Source organism: Carassius gibelio, chromosome B13 (genome assembly GCF_023724105.1).
Source record: "Carassius gibelio isolate Cgi1373 ecotype wild population from Czech Republic chromosome B13, carGib1.2-hapl.c, whole genome shotgun sequence".
Lineage (NCBI taxonomy): Eukaryota > Metazoa > Chordata > Actinopteri > Cypriniformes > Cyprinidae > Carassius > Carassius gibelio.
Window position 1 is genome coordinate 10,118,299 of NC_068408.1, and position 17,595 is coordinate 10,135,893.

Here is a 17,595-nt window from a genome sequence, read left to right on the forward strand (position 1 = left end):
TCTTGCCAACTCTTTCTTTCTTGGTGACTTTTGGTGAGTACATTAGTTTATGACCTTGGCGGTGCAGGCCAAACATTCTCAAGTGTGTTGAAAATGCATTGTCCATGACCTCATAACTTTTTGCTGCATCCTCTTTTTACTCATTTGCTTAGAACGGGCACATATTGCATGTAGCAATATTGCGTGTACTATTTACATGGTGCTCATTTTCTTTTTTTAGTTAGCTTAATTTTGATTGGATGGTGAAATGCAGAGTTGTAATACGTAACACACAAATGAGGAGTGGCAACATTTCAGATGCAACAGTCGGTGTGTCACTACATTAATGTCACAGTGGCCCAGCATTAGTGGTCACTTTAATGGGTCAGCTCCCTTTGAACTAATCGGTGTCCTCTGAGGATCCCTCTCAGGTGACGCATTCTGCAGTAATAATGCACGCTGCAGTGTGTATTTATCTATGTGTGTTGGATGGCTTATTTTAGGACTGGCTCCATTACCAAGGCTGGGAAAAGTCTGCGTCTCATTGAGGGAGACAGTAGTCTGCCACACCCATTAACACACACACACACACACACACACACACACACAATCCCAGGCTACACCCCACCGCCTAGGGCCAGTTCCCAGACTCTGCCAGTTTGTTTCCATCTTACAGAAGCTGGTTAATGACAGACCCTAATAAAGACATGACTGACTGAAGACTAACAATAAATCAATAAACCACCATAATACTCTCATCTGATATGCAATATAACACGCCTCACACACACTTCCATGACTCCCAGGGTAAACACTTGGGTAAATGATGACATCATTGAAGTGAATCTAGTATCGAGAGAGAGAGAGAGAGAGAGAGAGAGAGAGAGAGAGAGGAAAAAACAGATTATACAATTTTGATTTAATTTTAATACATTCAAAATGGGTTCATTGTAATGTACAGATGTAGAACTTTACCCTTAAGTCTGTATGTAAATATCTAACGGTCATATATTTGCAGGTTAAAACAATATTATATACTGTATATAATATTATTTACATTTTATTTATATACTATTATCAACATTTAAAATGAACTTTGATTTGTAAAATGGAAAATGCATGGGAGTGTGTTTGCCAGTAGATGAATTGGCTTTAAATGAATAGAATTTGATTTTGATGATCACGTTTTTTAATCACAATGCTCAACAGGTACAGGCACATACAATCACATGAACCACTTTTTTTCCCAGAACAATATTTTCCATATAGTGGCCAATCAGATTGACTGATGAGGTGTTATTGCACATCTCTTTTAAGTCTTTCCCATGTAATATTTTTTACAGGTGTTTAGGTAGTGAGTGGGTGGAGCACGTCAGATCTCAAAAAGCAAGCTTTTAGAGTGAAACTAGTCACTGACACATGAATTTGACTAAAGCTCAGGCAATGCCACAGCTTTTGCAGCATTTTAAATTTTTGTGTCTGTGTAATAAACATTTTTCTGTAATGGCAGGTAATGTAACTTTGCACCTTCATGTTAGTGATTTAGTGAGGTTAGTGAGTTACCTTTGAAGAAACACACATGCATATGTTCAGTGGTAAGAAGTGGAACAGCTGAGGAATGACTGGACTCATCTGAGAGCAACAGCTGCAACTTAACTATTGCCAGTGATATGAGAGAACAGATATATAGACACAGACGCTTAATTGTAACACTGTCAGGTTATAGATCTGCAGCATGCATGCAGGAGGCATTGATTTCCAAATATCTTTTCTTAATTTTAAATATCAGAACAGCATAGCTGCGGCTTCAAGGGTCATGGCTAGATTCCCAGTGTCGGTGGGGTTACTGTACACATACTATCAGATTTCAGTTTCACAGGGACATGCTACCACAGATCCATGGGTATGCGCTGTAGGTGCATATGTCCATACAGAGGAAATTGACAAAGCTGCTAGTGTGTGATGGGAGGCACCGTTTATTACAACTGGTCTGTCTCTCTTTTGGTGAATTCTGCTTAAAATGCATGATCAAAGTGCACTTTGTATCTATGAGAAACCACCCTACTGCATTCTCACTGATTCACACTTGGCACTAAAAGGACAGTAGCCTGGAGCATTCAGAAGTTCAATGCTTCTCACAATGGCAATTTAGATGCAGTGTAGTGTAGTTTTCAGTCTGAAACTTGGCTTCAGACGTTTTTTTTTTTTTTACATTGAACCTGCAGCCCACACAAAGTTACATGGATGCATTACAATGCATTCATCATTAACCATAAATATGTTCACATATAGACAAAAGGAAGGACAACAAGCAATCTTAACATTTGCTGTAACACAATACTTGTATTTGAAAAAGCACACACATTCATGGTTTGTTTATGTAAAGGAGTAATGATTCATTGATAGGTTGACAGTGGCAGCTGTCTGTATGACGACAGACAGCTGCGTTGGTAAAGACAGCTGAATGATCGCTCAAACACATGCATGTGCTCATAGACACACACACACACTTCTCTTTACTGTGTTCTGTTTACAAAAACAATGAACATGCACCTTATCATACAGGCTATTTGGTGGATGGGGATAGTGGTCACAAAAAAATAAATAAAAATAAAAACCTTTAAAAGTTCAGTTACCCAAATGGGTTTTCCTCCAGCAATTGTTTTACATGTTGGTTGTAAAAAAAAAAAAAAAAAAATCTTAAATTATGATAATTCTATCCTCTAAAATGTTAACATATGTTTGTAAACACTCTCAGGTGAACAAATTCTTGGAAGTTGTTTTATTGTGTTCACCTAAAGGGATACAAGTTCCTTTCTTTTGCTGAACACAAAAGAAGATCTTTTGAAGAATGCTGGTATCCAGACAACTGATGGTATTGATTGACTTCCATTGTATTTTCCTCCATACTAAGGGAGATATTGGTTACTGTAAACGGTTTGGTTATCAACATTTTTCAAAATAGCTTTCATTTTTTATTTTTTCCTAGTGTGCAGCTTGTGAACAAATTGTTCATGCACCAACCCACCCATCACTTACATGTCTGAAAACTGCAGTGAATCTTGCAACATTTAATAAACAATAGCTGTGCAAATGCAAGTACTGACACTAGCCTCTTCTCACTGGCTGATCTAATGTGTGTGTATTAAAATTTATTAAATAACATTTAAATAAAATGTATTGAGTTAGTTCAACATTATTGGTTTAAAAAAACTTCTAGTTTTGCTATACATTGGAAAAATGTTTCTTATTTTAATGAAATTCAAAAAATGTGTTTACTTGTGTGCTGAGGGTACATTTTAATCTGAAGGGCATTTTCTATAAATATCACGAACCCTGAGCTTTTAACAACTACACATAATCATCAACTGTGAGTAACTTCTACACCAGTGGTCTTGAATCACACAGATTTAGACACTGATAGAGTGAAGATAGAGCGGTATGCTTAACAATCGGTTATGAATACAGCTTCAATTAAGAGCTGATCTTGGATCAGTTTTCCCCATTATCTAGCTAATCTACTCCATTACACATATGACAACTGTTCAGGCCTCATTTAGGAAGTGACCTTTGATGAAAATGACTTGTGTTTGAGACTCTGCTGTAGGTGTACCATCAGCACTATAGTAATTAAGAAGAAACAATTGAAGAAAGCGGACCAAAGATGGTAACAATGAATTTGCTTTTATGATCATTTTGTCCAGATTCACTTCATTGTGTACAATTCTAGGGTTCATTCAGCGAGTGCTATTAATTGCTATAAACTCAGTAATTATTTAAATGATCTGAATTGGTAGTGTAAAATTATGATTCTATATAGTGTCCACTTCCATTTCTACAAACAAATTTAGCAGAATGGAGCTAAAAGTATTAGCTTTTGCTTTAAGCTTTTTGACCAATAGAGGAGGATCTATGTAAACATCACTGTTTCAGTCTACAAAGAATACAAACTTCAAAGCAGCATTTTGTAGTAGTAGTGTTGCGAACCAATATTTTACAATATTTTGAATTTATTATTTCTAATTTACTATTTATTAGAAATAGAATACAACATCATATCCGGTTGCGAAAAATTAGTTGCAGGCTCAGAAGAAATTTCACATTCTCAAAGTGAAAAGTGACCGCACCTTTAGTGAGACATGTAAACTTTGCAGCGGTGGGACGTCCTGGTGGAAGATTGAGACATGATGCCACATGAATGCCTAGATTTCCATTCTTCTGGAAAGAGAGACAAGTAAGTAAAAATGTGCGTGCGTGCATGAGTGTTGAATAGCAAACTGTTGAACTTTCTTTTCTGTTTCTGCATTACTGTAAGGATGGATCCACCCTTAAATGGAGAAAAAGAAAGGAAGAATTGCTTAACTCGTATTAATTACCTGGGATAGCATTGGATAGGAGATCTTAATCGCATCAGTAGAGAGGTGAACGCAACACCCTCTGTGTCAGGGCCTGGAATAACACAGGTCTTTTCTTGTCCCAACATCAAATGAAAATCACTCTAGCAGTTTTTTTTTTTTATATATAATTTTAATTCAGGGTGTGGTGTATGTGTGTGTGTGTGCGCGCGCGTGTTAAATGCAATCCATGCCCCTACATGATTTTTGTAAGCACAGATCAACGGAACACACACATGCTCAGATGCCTTTGTAAAGTTTAAGCTTGTGACTCAGCCTGACAAAACCTCTGTGATTTGAAAGATTTTATTGAGAGTACTTTATTATTCAGTTTTAACAGAATTTAAGATGCAGTATGTTTATATTTCAAGATGCGAGTATGCATCTTAGGTCTTGCTTTGGGCCACTTCAAATCTTATACTCTGATCTCTATGACATGATAAAGTGCTGAAATATTCTAGAAACGTCAGTTGCGTCTTCTGTGATGGTCCTGGAGAATGCTTGATCTAGACCTGCACGGTTCTTCATATATGGCACGAGGTAAGAGGGCAGATCAAAACATGCCCAAGAATGCAGAGCAGGAATTTAATGATTAATCGGGGTAATAATACAATAACTGTCCATTCAGTTTCTCAGAAACTCACCCCTGAAATGGCCAACTATTTGTGCTTGAGGCAAAGGTTGTTTTTTTAAGGGTTGCCATTTAACAATTATGCAGTATTTTCATTATTTGGTTTTGAAGTTTTTGGTTTTAGGAAGAGAGGAGTTTCGATTGGCAGCTGCGGTTGTTTTTTGCCAGCACTAGATGAATAATGTTCAGTTGAGAGCAAGAGGAATTCTGGGATGTGTTCAATGCCAGCATGGAGTCTCAAACCCGCAGAGCATCTTTAGCAGCTGTTTCTACAAATAATCAAGGTATTGAGACGAGTGAAACACAGGCTTTGACTCATCTTGAGTCTCCTACTGTACTTCATGGAAAACCAAGCATGGATCCCTCAGCGTTTCATATACTGGTCTGCATTTAAAAAAAAAAAAAAAAACCACCAACACTTCAATAGCCTCAACACGTTAATAAAAGTGTAAACCGTTCACTTACAAAGCTTTGCATTGACTGGAAATCTAATGTCAGGTCAAATAAGTTCGGGGGTTTTTTCTTAGAATTTCTCAATGCATTTATTAATGATGAAAGAAGCATCTTGATTTTAGTAAATGTACAAAATGAAAATGTGAGAAAGTGTTACTTAGACTCTAAAGACAATAGCTGAGAAAACTTAAAAACTTGAATGCATCAGGTTGCCATGTGTTTTTAATTCCTTTTTACATGTTAAATGTGCAATATTTCTTATGGACTTTTGTAGCATTTTCAGTTGACTCGATGAAAGCCTAACATGAATGTTCTCTCAACTACTTCAGTTGTATTGACTGTTGAAATTAATTTTGAGTACAGACAACTTAAGCAAGGGCATATTTTACAGCTTCTTACAAGGTTACAGTTTCGGTTTTCATTTTTTTCTCTCTCTCTCTGTCAGTCTCTCTCAGCTTATAAAACAGGAATGTGAGGTGTACCTCAAGTTTCAGGTACTGAAGACTGAGCTGCCAGATTCCTGTTGGCAGCTTCCTCTGTTGGCAGAAAAAAATGTGTTCACCAAATTCTTTTCTTTATGTCTGTGCATGCAGCTCAGATTGTGAATCTGATACCACTGCTGACTCCGCAATAATCCTACAGCTTAGCATGGAGTCAACATTCAACAAATCAAAGCTTGTTCACTCATATACTCACACCAAAGTACCTACACATAAACCTACTACTATTGGCATTAGCAGTCAAGTTCACTTACCATCCCATCATTCAGTAAGCTTACCCCCACCGGCTCTCCCCGTGAAGTATACAGTACGGCAAAAAAAAAAATGCTCCTAAAATAGACACCTTTCCACTACCACAGACATGTTACAGGATAGAGTCATTTCAGTGCAGAGTTCAGACCAAGGGCACCAGGCCACCTAACAAGACCTGAGGGTGCAAAACCACAGACTTGGGCTCTTCAACTCAAGTGTCCTGCAGTACCGATCCGAATTTAACCCAACTGTCTGTAATTTGAAGTCAGGTTTGAACACCTTGACTTGCTTGTCGGGTGTGTTTGGTTAGGACCAGATCTAAACCCAACAGAAAACTGGACTTCCAAGATTGGAACTGAAAAGCCCTTGATGTAAAAGATTGAGTAGGTTAGAAATAAAAATAAGAGTGAAGTTCTTAAAGGGGTCCTGTTATGCTTTTTTTTCCCCCCTTTTCAACTTTAGATAGTGTGTAATGTTGTGGTTTAAGCAAAAAAAAAAAAAAAAAAAGGATTAATTCGTAGAGGACATATTCTCTTTAACACACTATTGCTTATTTAAATAAAGTAATTCCTGTCCACAGATAACAAGAACTCCTAGCATGTTGGTTAACAGACACTGTTTCTTCTATCCCCCTGGTTCCAAAATGTCTTTATTTGTGCTTGCAATGTTCCTGCACAATATTATGGTTCGAATCTCTCAGCATTGCATATCTACAGCAATAAACAGCCAGTAGAAGCAACATAACAGAGAGAGAGAACTGGTGTTTAGCCGAACATATGGAAAGCCAAATGCAATGAAAGTGGGGCTAAACAGCACGATAATACAGAGCTTGCGCCCTTTTTTTTAGCGCGTGGATCAATTGATTTAACGGTGCGACCGTGCTACCGAATGAATCGCATGCTACGACCAGTGCTAACTAATCTCACAACCACAGCAATGATCAATTTAAAAATACTTCATGTTCACACACAAATACAGTTACAATTCTAAGCACTTAAGTGACATGATATTTACAAAGGAGTCTGGAATTACTGTACACTTATTAAGGTAGATTTGAGGTGCATTACATTGAAAAATGAAAGTAGTTCACAGTGTCCTCTGCAACTCAGACGTTGGGGGGAAATGAAGACTCATGTTCAGTCTTAAACCTAAACAGAGCATCAGGATCACTTGCGAGATGTTACAACTGCTCGAGTGCGGAGAAAATGGTTAAGGCTGGAAGGGCGCTACTGGACATCAGTACAATTTATTTTTTTGTCACACTGTACATAAATCAATTTCTATTTTTTTCATTATTGTAAGGGTTAGGTTTAAGGTTACCCCAACATTAGACTTTAAACAAATAGGTAGAAAATTTCATTGTTCGTTTCTGGTCGGAGCTGTATCCCTTCTTGCCACAACCAGAGAAAATGGGGGGCAGTGTACAACCGCTGAGGGCGGAAACTATAGCAATGCTGGGTTGTCAATCAATCCCCATGGCCAGGCCCTATGCAATGTGATGTCACACTGCATGATAATATCATACAGAATAAGACAAACTTGGTATAATGGGGATTAAAAGTGAGGATTCGGTGGATTTATATTATTGTATGGTGGTTGTGTTCACACACATTTATGTCTAAACACCATTTAAAAGTGGATTTTGCATAATAGGTGCCATTTAAAGGAAAATATACTGTAATATAAAACAGCTCTCCAATCTCCACTAAAAGGGCGAGTTTAATAACCCATGCGCAGTTTATTAAAAAATTATCTCAAACTACAAACAGATACTTTGCATGGCATGAACAGAGTTGAAAAGATTTGACTCACCAACAGCAGGTTACAACATCAATACTTGACCAAGAACAAAGGCAACATGAGGGCTATTTATATAAAACAATACAGGTCACGTGAGAAGAACCAACCAATGAGAGACAAGACACATGACTGAGACAACCAATGAGAACATGACACATGAACGAAAGAACCAATAGCAGGATAACATGAGGGCAAGGGAATCACATGATTAGACAGGGACCATGACTAAACTCCAAAATAAAAGACATGAAACACAATCCATTTTCCCCCTATACAGAACTAGCATCTTATTTCCATGACAAAATCATTTTTGGGTAAACTACATAATTCAAATGTTTTTTATTTATTTATTTATTTTTATGTTTTTGAAAGAAAGCATCTTGTGCTCACCAGGACTACCAATTAACTTAATGAATGTACATTAAAAACTGTAATATTTTGAAATATTATTGAAATTTAAATTTTAACTTATCTATATTTTAAATGGCAAAGCTGAATTTTCAGCAGTCATTGCAGTCTTTAGTGTTACATGGTTCTTCAGAAATTATTGTGAGGATTTCAAGAAACTTTTCAAGAAATATTGTCAATGTTGAAAACAGCTGTGATTATTTTATTTAGGACTACCAGTTTATTTAATAAATATACATTAAAAACTGTAGTATTTTGAAATATTATTGCAATTTAACTGTGGTCTTAATATATTGTAAAAGGTCATTTATTCCTGTGATGGCAAAGCTGTATTTTCAGCATCATTACTCCAGTCTTCAGTCACATTATTTTTCAGAAATCATTCTAATAAGCTGATTTGGTCCTCAAGAAACTTTTCAAGAATTATGATCAGTGTTAAAAAAAAAAAAAAAAACTTTACTGGTTGCTTGCCAATGCTTTACACCCTCATCCTCCAGAAATATCCGGTAATCCAAGGTGAATAGTTCTGAAAATATTTTTTTTATGTGGGTGTGTCTTTTTTTTCCCTTGTGAAATTAAAGCTCTGAGAGACCCAGGATGAGTTAGAGCAGGTTAATCTTTAAGAGAGATGATACACATTGTTACTCTGACTGAGTAAAAACAAAACCCCTGTTATCAGCCTCTACAACTCTATTAGAGGATTCTTCTCCAGCTCTGTGGATTTCACTGTCATGCATGACATCAGCAGCTGACCAATGAGGCATGAGCTTGTGTTTTGGAATGGAAAAGCTAAATGAAGACATCACATCTGCTACATATGAAATAAAAGTGTAAACCTCACAGGTACAAAAGTCTTTAATAAATACTTGGGAAAATCCAACAGATTTAACAAATGAAATGCCAGATTCAGTATGAGCATCAGTGCATGTAGAACTAATAACAGCCAGAAATGTGATGGACTTGTTTTTTCATGTTAGGGAAGTGTGTTTCAATTCCTTAATATAACAATAAAGAAACTTTCATTGAGGAGTGACATGATTCAGAATGTAAACTCATCTGAATTACTGTCACATTTTGCATAATCCAGTCATTTATATATTCAACTGCATTATGTTTTTTCTGTGCACTAAAGACACCAAATGAAACACAACAATGAAAAACATCCCAAATTCCCTTCATTCAGCCACAGCAACATGCACGGATTTAATTTTTCTGACTTTCCAAAAATCTTAATTGCATTTGATTTGACCCCAATCAAATATGGCAGAACAGCTCATGAATAAAGGAGGGGGAAATACCCCAGCCACCCCAGACAAAGGAGGATTTCTGATAACATAAATCTTTACTCATAGTGTTCTTTTGAAAAATGGTATTATAGTAATATAGTACCATTTTATAAATATATTCAACACAATACTCAGACTGAAGATACACTTTGAATGCAAGTGTTTCCTGTCTTTGACATGGGTCAATACACTGGTCCATTTATGGTTCATTTTGAATTGTAGCATAATAATACAAAGCAATGATGTTCTGAAAACATTAAGAATAATAATATAAAAAAAAAACATCTTCCAAAGCCTTCCAACATCAAACTTAAAATGCAGACAGTCTGGGAGACTAATATAAACACATAATTATATCATGGCTGACAGTGGCATGAAAATGCAGGTGTTGGATTTTTCCAAGGAAACAAAGTGCCACTCAAACATGCAGCATATTTCTTTGAAGTCTTTGAGTCTTTCTCCAATGAAGTACTGTAGGTCTTCAGAAGAAGTCAGCGTTTTGATCAATGGCAAAACATTCTTTCAGCATGGTCAATGTATCCAATCGTTAATTGACATTGACTAGGAAAGTCATTAAAAGACAGATAATCTACATGAAGATAGATCATCTATTGTTTAAAGTAATTTTTATAGTCTCCACAGATAGACTACCAACCTGTGGACATTTTACATATTTATATATAAAACATTTTCTTACCAACATAAATAAAAGGAATGACACTGTTGAAAAGGAGAGCGACTAAAGGAGAGAATTAGAAAAAGTAATAATTCTAAGAATGACAATGATAAAAAGGTGTCACATAACTTACTAAACTCGAATATACACAGCTGTCTTTTTTCCACTATTTACATATGTACATATGAATATTTTTCAATATAATGAACTATCTCTCAGTGATTAAACAATTAAAATCATTGTCACCTACTGTGTGACCAAAAACCAAGTGTTTTGCGACAACACAATAGTGCACTGACTGAAGTGGCCCTTGATTCTTTCCATCAAGACTGTTCTGTTTATATGGCTGTCACTTAAAAAAAAAAAAAAAAAAACTGACCAATAATTTCTAACCATCAAGAGCTGAGTGAGAGTTTATCAGTCTAAATACTCTTACTGTCTGAACTATGTGTACCAATACCCAAACAATATAAAACATAAAAGTAAACATTGTATACTTAACAGTTATGTTAGTTCACCGAAAAATGAAACTGTTTTACTCGTCACGTCATTCCAAATGTTGTTTTGTTCTCTTTTCTGTGTAACAAAAATGAATGAGGACGGAGGCGGTCAAGCTCTTTAAAAAGTCTTCTGATGTCATAAAACAGATTTGTGTGAAGGACAAACTTCAGACATTATTGACTTAATGTCTTGTTATACACCCTTACTCTCCTTGTTGAGAGTGTTAGAGATTGAACAAATGATTCTTTTGAGTTGGAGCTTTTCAATGAATCATTTGATCCAGTTCAACTCTGAATGATCTGGGTTTCACTGAAAAACAGGTAAACAGCCCAACAAGAGGAGAGCTATTAGTGTATAATGATGTATATTTTGGTTTGTTCATCCCACAAAGCTATCACATGGCTCCAGATGACTTGGAATATAACATATCCATTTATATTTTATTTTATGGTGCTTTTGCATCACTTTCCAGCTCCAGTTCTTCCAACGCTCTTATTTAACTTTTGTTATACAGAAGAAAAAAGTCATATAGGTTTGGAATGACATGAGGGTGAGTAAATGATGACTGAATCTTCCTTTGGGCGAACTACTCATTTAAGTGTGTCAATACAAGAACCAACATATGTGTATTATTAGGCAAAATGTATATAAAAGGTAAGCGCTATCGTGAAGGTTCAATGAGACAGTTGTGCATATATATCACTGGAAGATTTAACGGCTTCTAACACTTGACTTTGGGCAGGTCTGGACATAATCAAAAACACTTTAAAGCTGCCTATCGCTGATTCCTCCTTGGGGTCAAAGGTCGCGGTACAGTTCACAGACATATTCTCAAAGTTAAGCTTTGTGTAAAATGTCCTTCTTTTTAATGAAAAAGAGTGAAGTGTAAACAAAACAAAAGGATTTTGGGAACCATTCTGTGAATGTCAGATCCCTGTTTCATTTGACTATCCAATGATGAAAAAAAGGATGACACCAAAACACCAATCACACAAGACCAAAAGTTTTCAGATCAGCAAAAAACACTTATATTTTTGTCCAGTTTGTCTGGTTCTTTCATACGTAATGATCTTTCATGTGCTCGCCTAATCTCTCGTTCACATTGTTCTTGCAGCGGTTGTCTTTGCTGCTGTAGTGTGTCCTGTTTGGCTGACTTTGGGCTGTAGTGGGAATAGTGTACACTGCATCCCCTTTAGTGAACGCAAGAGATGAGCACTTATGCAGAACAAGCCCTCTGTCTCTCTCTTCGTCTCCTTCTTCCTCCTCTTCCTCTCGCTCGGCTCCGTCTCCAACCCGATCCAGAGGGTAGAGCAGGTTCTTGTTCTCCTGCAGCGGGTCTGTGTTATCTTTGCGAGGTGTGCGAGTACTCAACAGTGTCCCGCGCTGGTTGTTGATGCTCTCCTCCATCTGCGTGTCCTCTCTTTGTCTCGCTTTCCTGCGTCTCCTGAACCACCACACGCAGACGATGAAACATGAGATCCATAATACCACAAACAGCACACACAGCAACGGAATGAGGTAACCTGAAGAAAGAGACAAAAAATGACATTAAACATATTTACTACCATTCAGGTTTTTTTTTAAAGAAATTAGTACTTTATCAAAATAAATGGATCAAAAGTGACAGCAAAGACATACATAATGTTATAAACTGTTTTCAATATGATTAAACATGTTTCTTGAGCATCAAATCATCATATTACAATGATTTATGAAGGATCATGTGACACTGATGCATGGAGTATGTTTAAAAATTTAAAAGCTTTCATGGGAATAAATTACATTTTAATATATACTGAATCAGAAAACATCTTAACCACACAAAACTTGGAATTATTATTACTGTTATTATAATATATGCATTAAAATTTTTTTTATAAACTCTAATTAAATTATAAATTAAATCATAATTATTTAAAAATATATATTAAAATAATAGATTTATGTAATGATGTCTAAAAGAGATGCATCTGACTCACCGACTTGGGGACCTGGATCCTGAGTGTCAACTCTGACCTCTTTCAAAGCCAACAGCAACGTGCTGTTGTGAGGTTTGGACAGAACATCAATGATGGAGCGGACAACATCCTGTATCTGAGCTCGTCCATCAACAAACGTGTTTTGCTCATATGACTGTGGAGATCAAAACAGAGAGAATGAAAAAGACTCAAGTCCCAAGCCATCGTCCTGATGTTTACTTGCATTCACATAATTACACCACTTGTTGGGAAACTCCAAAACAACAACAACAGAGTCAATGTAATTCTGTTTGACAGTACACAATGGTAGAATATCTGTAACAGTAAAATAAAATTTTTACTCAAGTGCCAAATTAGTAGAGAAACACAATCTCACTAATGAAACCGCCAGACACAATAAAAAAAATTTACTTCCAGAAAAGGTTTAACCACAAAATAAAACATCTGATTATGTAGCAAGCAATTAGAAAAGTCCCTGTCCTGTTAATACTAATAACGGAAAATCTCATTTGAGTCTGGAAATAAAATTGTGATGTAATAATATTTCTTCTTATTCCCCTTTGATTTAATACGAACACATACTAAAATTGAAACTAAAAAGAGAAAGAAAAAGTACAGTCAGAAAAAAGGGAAGGAGGAATGATAGAGGCATAGTGGAATGACAGAGATAGAAAGACAGCGTAAAATAGAAGGAAAGGAATTTAGAGTGAAGAAGAAAAAAAGAATAGCAAGATCAGAAATGAAAGAAGTTAGACCTGACTGGGCAAGTTATTCACCTTTCCCTTAAATTTCATGGACAGCCACATGTAATTTGTCTGTGTTAATAGTCAGGGTACAACCATGGTGGAGTTCGTGGGGGACGTCCCAATGCTGAGCTTATAACATCAGCACAAAGCAAAGCCTTATGAGGGCTCACACCATAAAAGGTTACCACTCCTTTTCCGGAAAACTTTCAATGTTACAACATGAATCTTTTTAGCATTACAACATCACATAAAGAGTAGAACTAAGATTCTGGCTATTAAGGGCTTAAAATAGAGGGCCAGACCTTTCCCCAAGAGTCTGCATTACTACAGCAATGGAGTGAGTGAAGGAGATAAAAAAAAAGAAAGACGAGGAGGTCCAGAACATTGAGATGAGAGAACTGAAAGAAAATAAGTCACAAAAGAACTCACAAAAAGATCAGAAAACGAATCAAATTTTACAAGCTCTCTTTGGAAGCCGTTTGACTCTGATTCAAAGGGCTTTTTTTTTAAAGAAGTGCAAACTGGAAGAAAGACAGGGAAATGTTTTAAAGGACAGACGAGATGGAAAGAAGGAAATAAACACTTCGAAGTGAAGGAAAACAGATGTGATGGTTTCAGGATAAAACAGGAAGAGCGTGTTACTGAATGAAAAAAAAATCTGCATTTTGATGCACACTGTTTTACGCTGCCTTCAAGTTATGTTAGAGTAATTGCTTTTACGAGATAAGCACATATAAATGTCGCCACAGTTGTGTTTAGGAGCAGGAAACTTGGAAATTTCTTCAAGGCCCACTTTTTTAGTAAAAAGTTTGTATTTGTTGTTATTTGAAAACAGCTTCTAATAAATAAAGAACTGACAACTTGAGGTACAGTAACAAGAAACAGTTAAATCTTCATCATTAACCTTCTTTTATGTTCAGTCTTTTTAAAAGTGTTTTTACATAAGATCTGAGACCAAGCAGACAGGGACTGTTTACAGCAGATGAGGTAATTTTATAGGATTAACGACGGATGATTAAAGAGAGTGAGCTCACCATAGCAACCTTCACTGCATTTTGGCTGGAAGGTGATTGGTCGCAAAGAATGGAAAGGGTGTGGTCTTTGGCCAGAGTTCGTGTGATTGGCAGATAAGTTAGCTCTGAGCAGACTCCTTCAGCAGTAGTGCCCTGTTAAACAAACCCAACATATTTTGAATGGAAAAATCAAGTGTGTCTGAGATAAAGAGCTGTGTATATTTCATCTGACTTTCAGTACTTTTAGCATTTACCAAATGAAAAACTCTTACCTCCGGGACGCTGTCAGAGTCAAAAACAAGTGTAACATGAGCACAGTTATCATCTAGGTAGCCGTTGTTGGGTAAGCACCGAGTGTCGATGGGCTGTAGACCTTCACGAGGGGCGCATATACCCAGATGACTGCATGGTGGACGAAGGCAAGACAGGAAATGATGCTCTACACACTCCTGTCCTAGTGGACACAGGGGGCGCCGTGACTCACCAGAGTCTGACTGCAACAAGCAGGGCTGATGACCACAATGCACCTGTGGTCACAATAAAAAAAAATCTAAATGAAGTATCTATATCTACATAAAATAAAAATAAATAGAAATAAATATAAAAGAATAAATGATAAAATGAAATTATGTCCTTAATGCATTTTCACCTTTTTAACTCCACCTGACGATAACATTTTACACAGAATGCGACTGCAATTGGTATTTGTTTGGTACAGTAACACAGTGTGAGGTAGCTTTTTGACTCACTTTAGTGCACCTGATGTTTCCGTTCATGCACTGACAGCTGTTGCACCCATCCTCCCAGCGATCACCGTGAGTAGCCTGCACCCCGGAGCGATCGCATGCCTTTCCTACACCAATAACTACAGATGAAGAGAGATGGTGAGGAACACAGAGAAAAAACAGAGATCAGATCTTAAACATTATAGTAGTTTAAGTTTGGAGTAAGAAAAATTATTTGAATTAGTACTTCTATTCAACAGGGGTACATTAACATGATTAAAAGTGACAGTAAAGACAAAATATATTAAAATAGAAAAAAAGTTATTACAAATTTTACTGTCCTATTATAATATGCATCAAATAATAAATTTGCCATCCCATCATTTCAATAAAGAAAAATGCATTTAAATTCTTAAGGGACAATGAAACATTTAGCTGAAATGCATTTAACCGTATTAAAATGTTTTGTTTCCACACATAGGTTGGAGAAGCCTGTGCAGAACCACCACAGACCCCTGTTGAAAGCCGCTGAAACAGGCAATTTAGTCTAGTCCAGTTTTGTTTGGCTGAAGTTAAGATGGGCTCATACGACATGAGTAGACAGCAAATATTTTCAACACTTCATTTCTCATAATGCAAACAAGTAGGGTGGTCTGTCAGTGGGAACTCACACTCCTGGCAGCGCGGTCCAGCTCGTCCCATGGGGCAAAGACAGCGATATCCATTAATCTCATCCACACATGTGGCTCCATATGAACAGGGAGAGGACTGGCACTCATCTATGTCTGAGATCGAGTGAGTGACAGAAGTAGAGAGTGTTAGTCTGAATGTATCGAAAGTAGCATCTTTCTAGATCTTTCCTTCTTATTCTGACATAAACCTGAGTGAAAAGTCTCATCGAGAAAGAAAGAACTGGACTTCAAATAATTTGGGTTTGACTGGATATGAATGCAAGCTTGCAGTGAATTGTAAGAAAGCAACATATGTCACTAGATAGAAGTCATTTCACAAAAAGACTAATATTTGATTGAATTATTAGTTACATTTTTTCAATTAAACACATACATAGATAAATTGTTCACAGTGTATGAAGTGAGTAATTTTTGCATTACTAGTAGCATCACTAAATGGAAATGCAAAAAACAATGTCTATGTTCAAACTGGTTTTTCAAACTTTTCACTTGTGAATTAATATTAACTATGAATATTTTATATTAATTTAAATAATAGTATTATGTTAAGTATTTAATTTCTTAAATATTTTAATAATAAAATGTCATCTCATGAATATTCATAGTCCTATTTAGAGATATCTGTATGTTTATTTACTCACTGATTCGACAGTCAGGTCCTGCAAACCCATGTGCACACTCACAGCGAAACCAGTTGACCCCATCCACACACTGTCCCCCATTATAACTACAGAAAGAGAGGGACAGAGACACAGCATCTGAGCATATCTTACCATCTTAGCAAGAGAAAGATGCTACAGGTGCATTAACTAGTAACTTCCTTCCTTTGTATGGGTTTAGAGACATTTATATTCTATATTCAGATTCAAAAGTTCAAACAAAGTTTTGTGAGTGACATGTTTACAGGAGTGATTGTTTTGTTCTCTTTTCTGTACTTTTCTTCACTTACGTTATCTTTTGCATCACTTACCATGGATGAGGGTTGCAGTCATCAACATCTGAAAACAGAATGAAAACATCTCATAAACGGAGAACTACCAGATGATAGATCAGAACTAGACCTGTCAGGGCAAATCCCAGCCTGCCACACACGTGGGAGTAAATCACATTTACACATGCTCAAGGTTTAGTTAGTGGATATTTAGGGAAAAGAGAAAGAGTTGGGGGAGTTTGGTAAGTGGGCGTGGCCTTACCTTGTGCACAGGTAGGCCCCTCCCATCCATCCTTACAGATACAGGTGTAGAAGTTGCCCCCTCCAATACATGTCCCGCCATTTAGACACGGACCAGATACACACGAGCTGTTCATGGCTATAGAGAGATAGACAGAGATAGTCTGAAAAATATAGATTAAATGAGGTCAACATGGAGGCACTCTAGTTTCTATCTCACCTGTGTTACAGGTACTGCCACCCCATCCAGAGGGACACGCACATCGGAATGAGTCTCCATGATCATAGCATGTGCCTCCGTTGGCGCATGTACTGGAATCACACTGACTGTCTCCTGTAACGTTAGCTCTACTTTAAGTACAAGTGTATAAAGTAAAATGCCTAAAATG

At 36.7% G+C, this 17,595-nt stretch overlaps 1 protein-coding gene across 1 annotated transcript in view; it reads right to left on the reverse strand.

Moving 5' to 3' along the window:
• The window catches only part of jag2a (jagged canonical Notch ligand 2a), a 56,333-nt gene that overhangs the window by 13,809 nt on the left and 24,929 nt on the right, over positions 1 to 17,595 (reverse strand). Inside the window, exons 17-26 of the mRNA XM_052573147.1 lie at positions 17,427 to 17,540; positions 17,229 to 17,345; positions 17,006 to 17,033; positions 16,677 to 16,762; positions 16,015 to 16,128; positions 15,368 to 15,483; positions 14,891 to 15,145; positions 14,640 to 14,771; positions 12,860 to 13,013; positions 8,022 to 12,403 (exon numbers count right to left, since the gene is read on the reverse strand). Of these exons, the coding sequence (XP_052429107.1) occupies positions 11,937 to 12,403; positions 12,860 to 13,013; positions 14,640 to 14,771; positions 14,891 to 15,145; positions 15,368 to 15,483; positions 16,015 to 16,128; positions 16,677 to 16,762; positions 17,006 to 17,033; positions 17,229 to 17,345; positions 17,427 to 17,540 (1,583 nt within the window). The 3' untranslated portion in view covers positions 8,022 to 11,936. The remainder of the gene's footprint in view (positions 1 to 8,021; positions 12,404 to 12,859; positions 13,014 to 14,639; positions 14,772 to 14,890; positions 15,146 to 15,367; positions 15,484 to 16,014; positions 16,129 to 16,676; positions 16,763 to 17,005; positions 17,034 to 17,228; positions 17,346 to 17,426; positions 17,541 to 17,595) is intronic.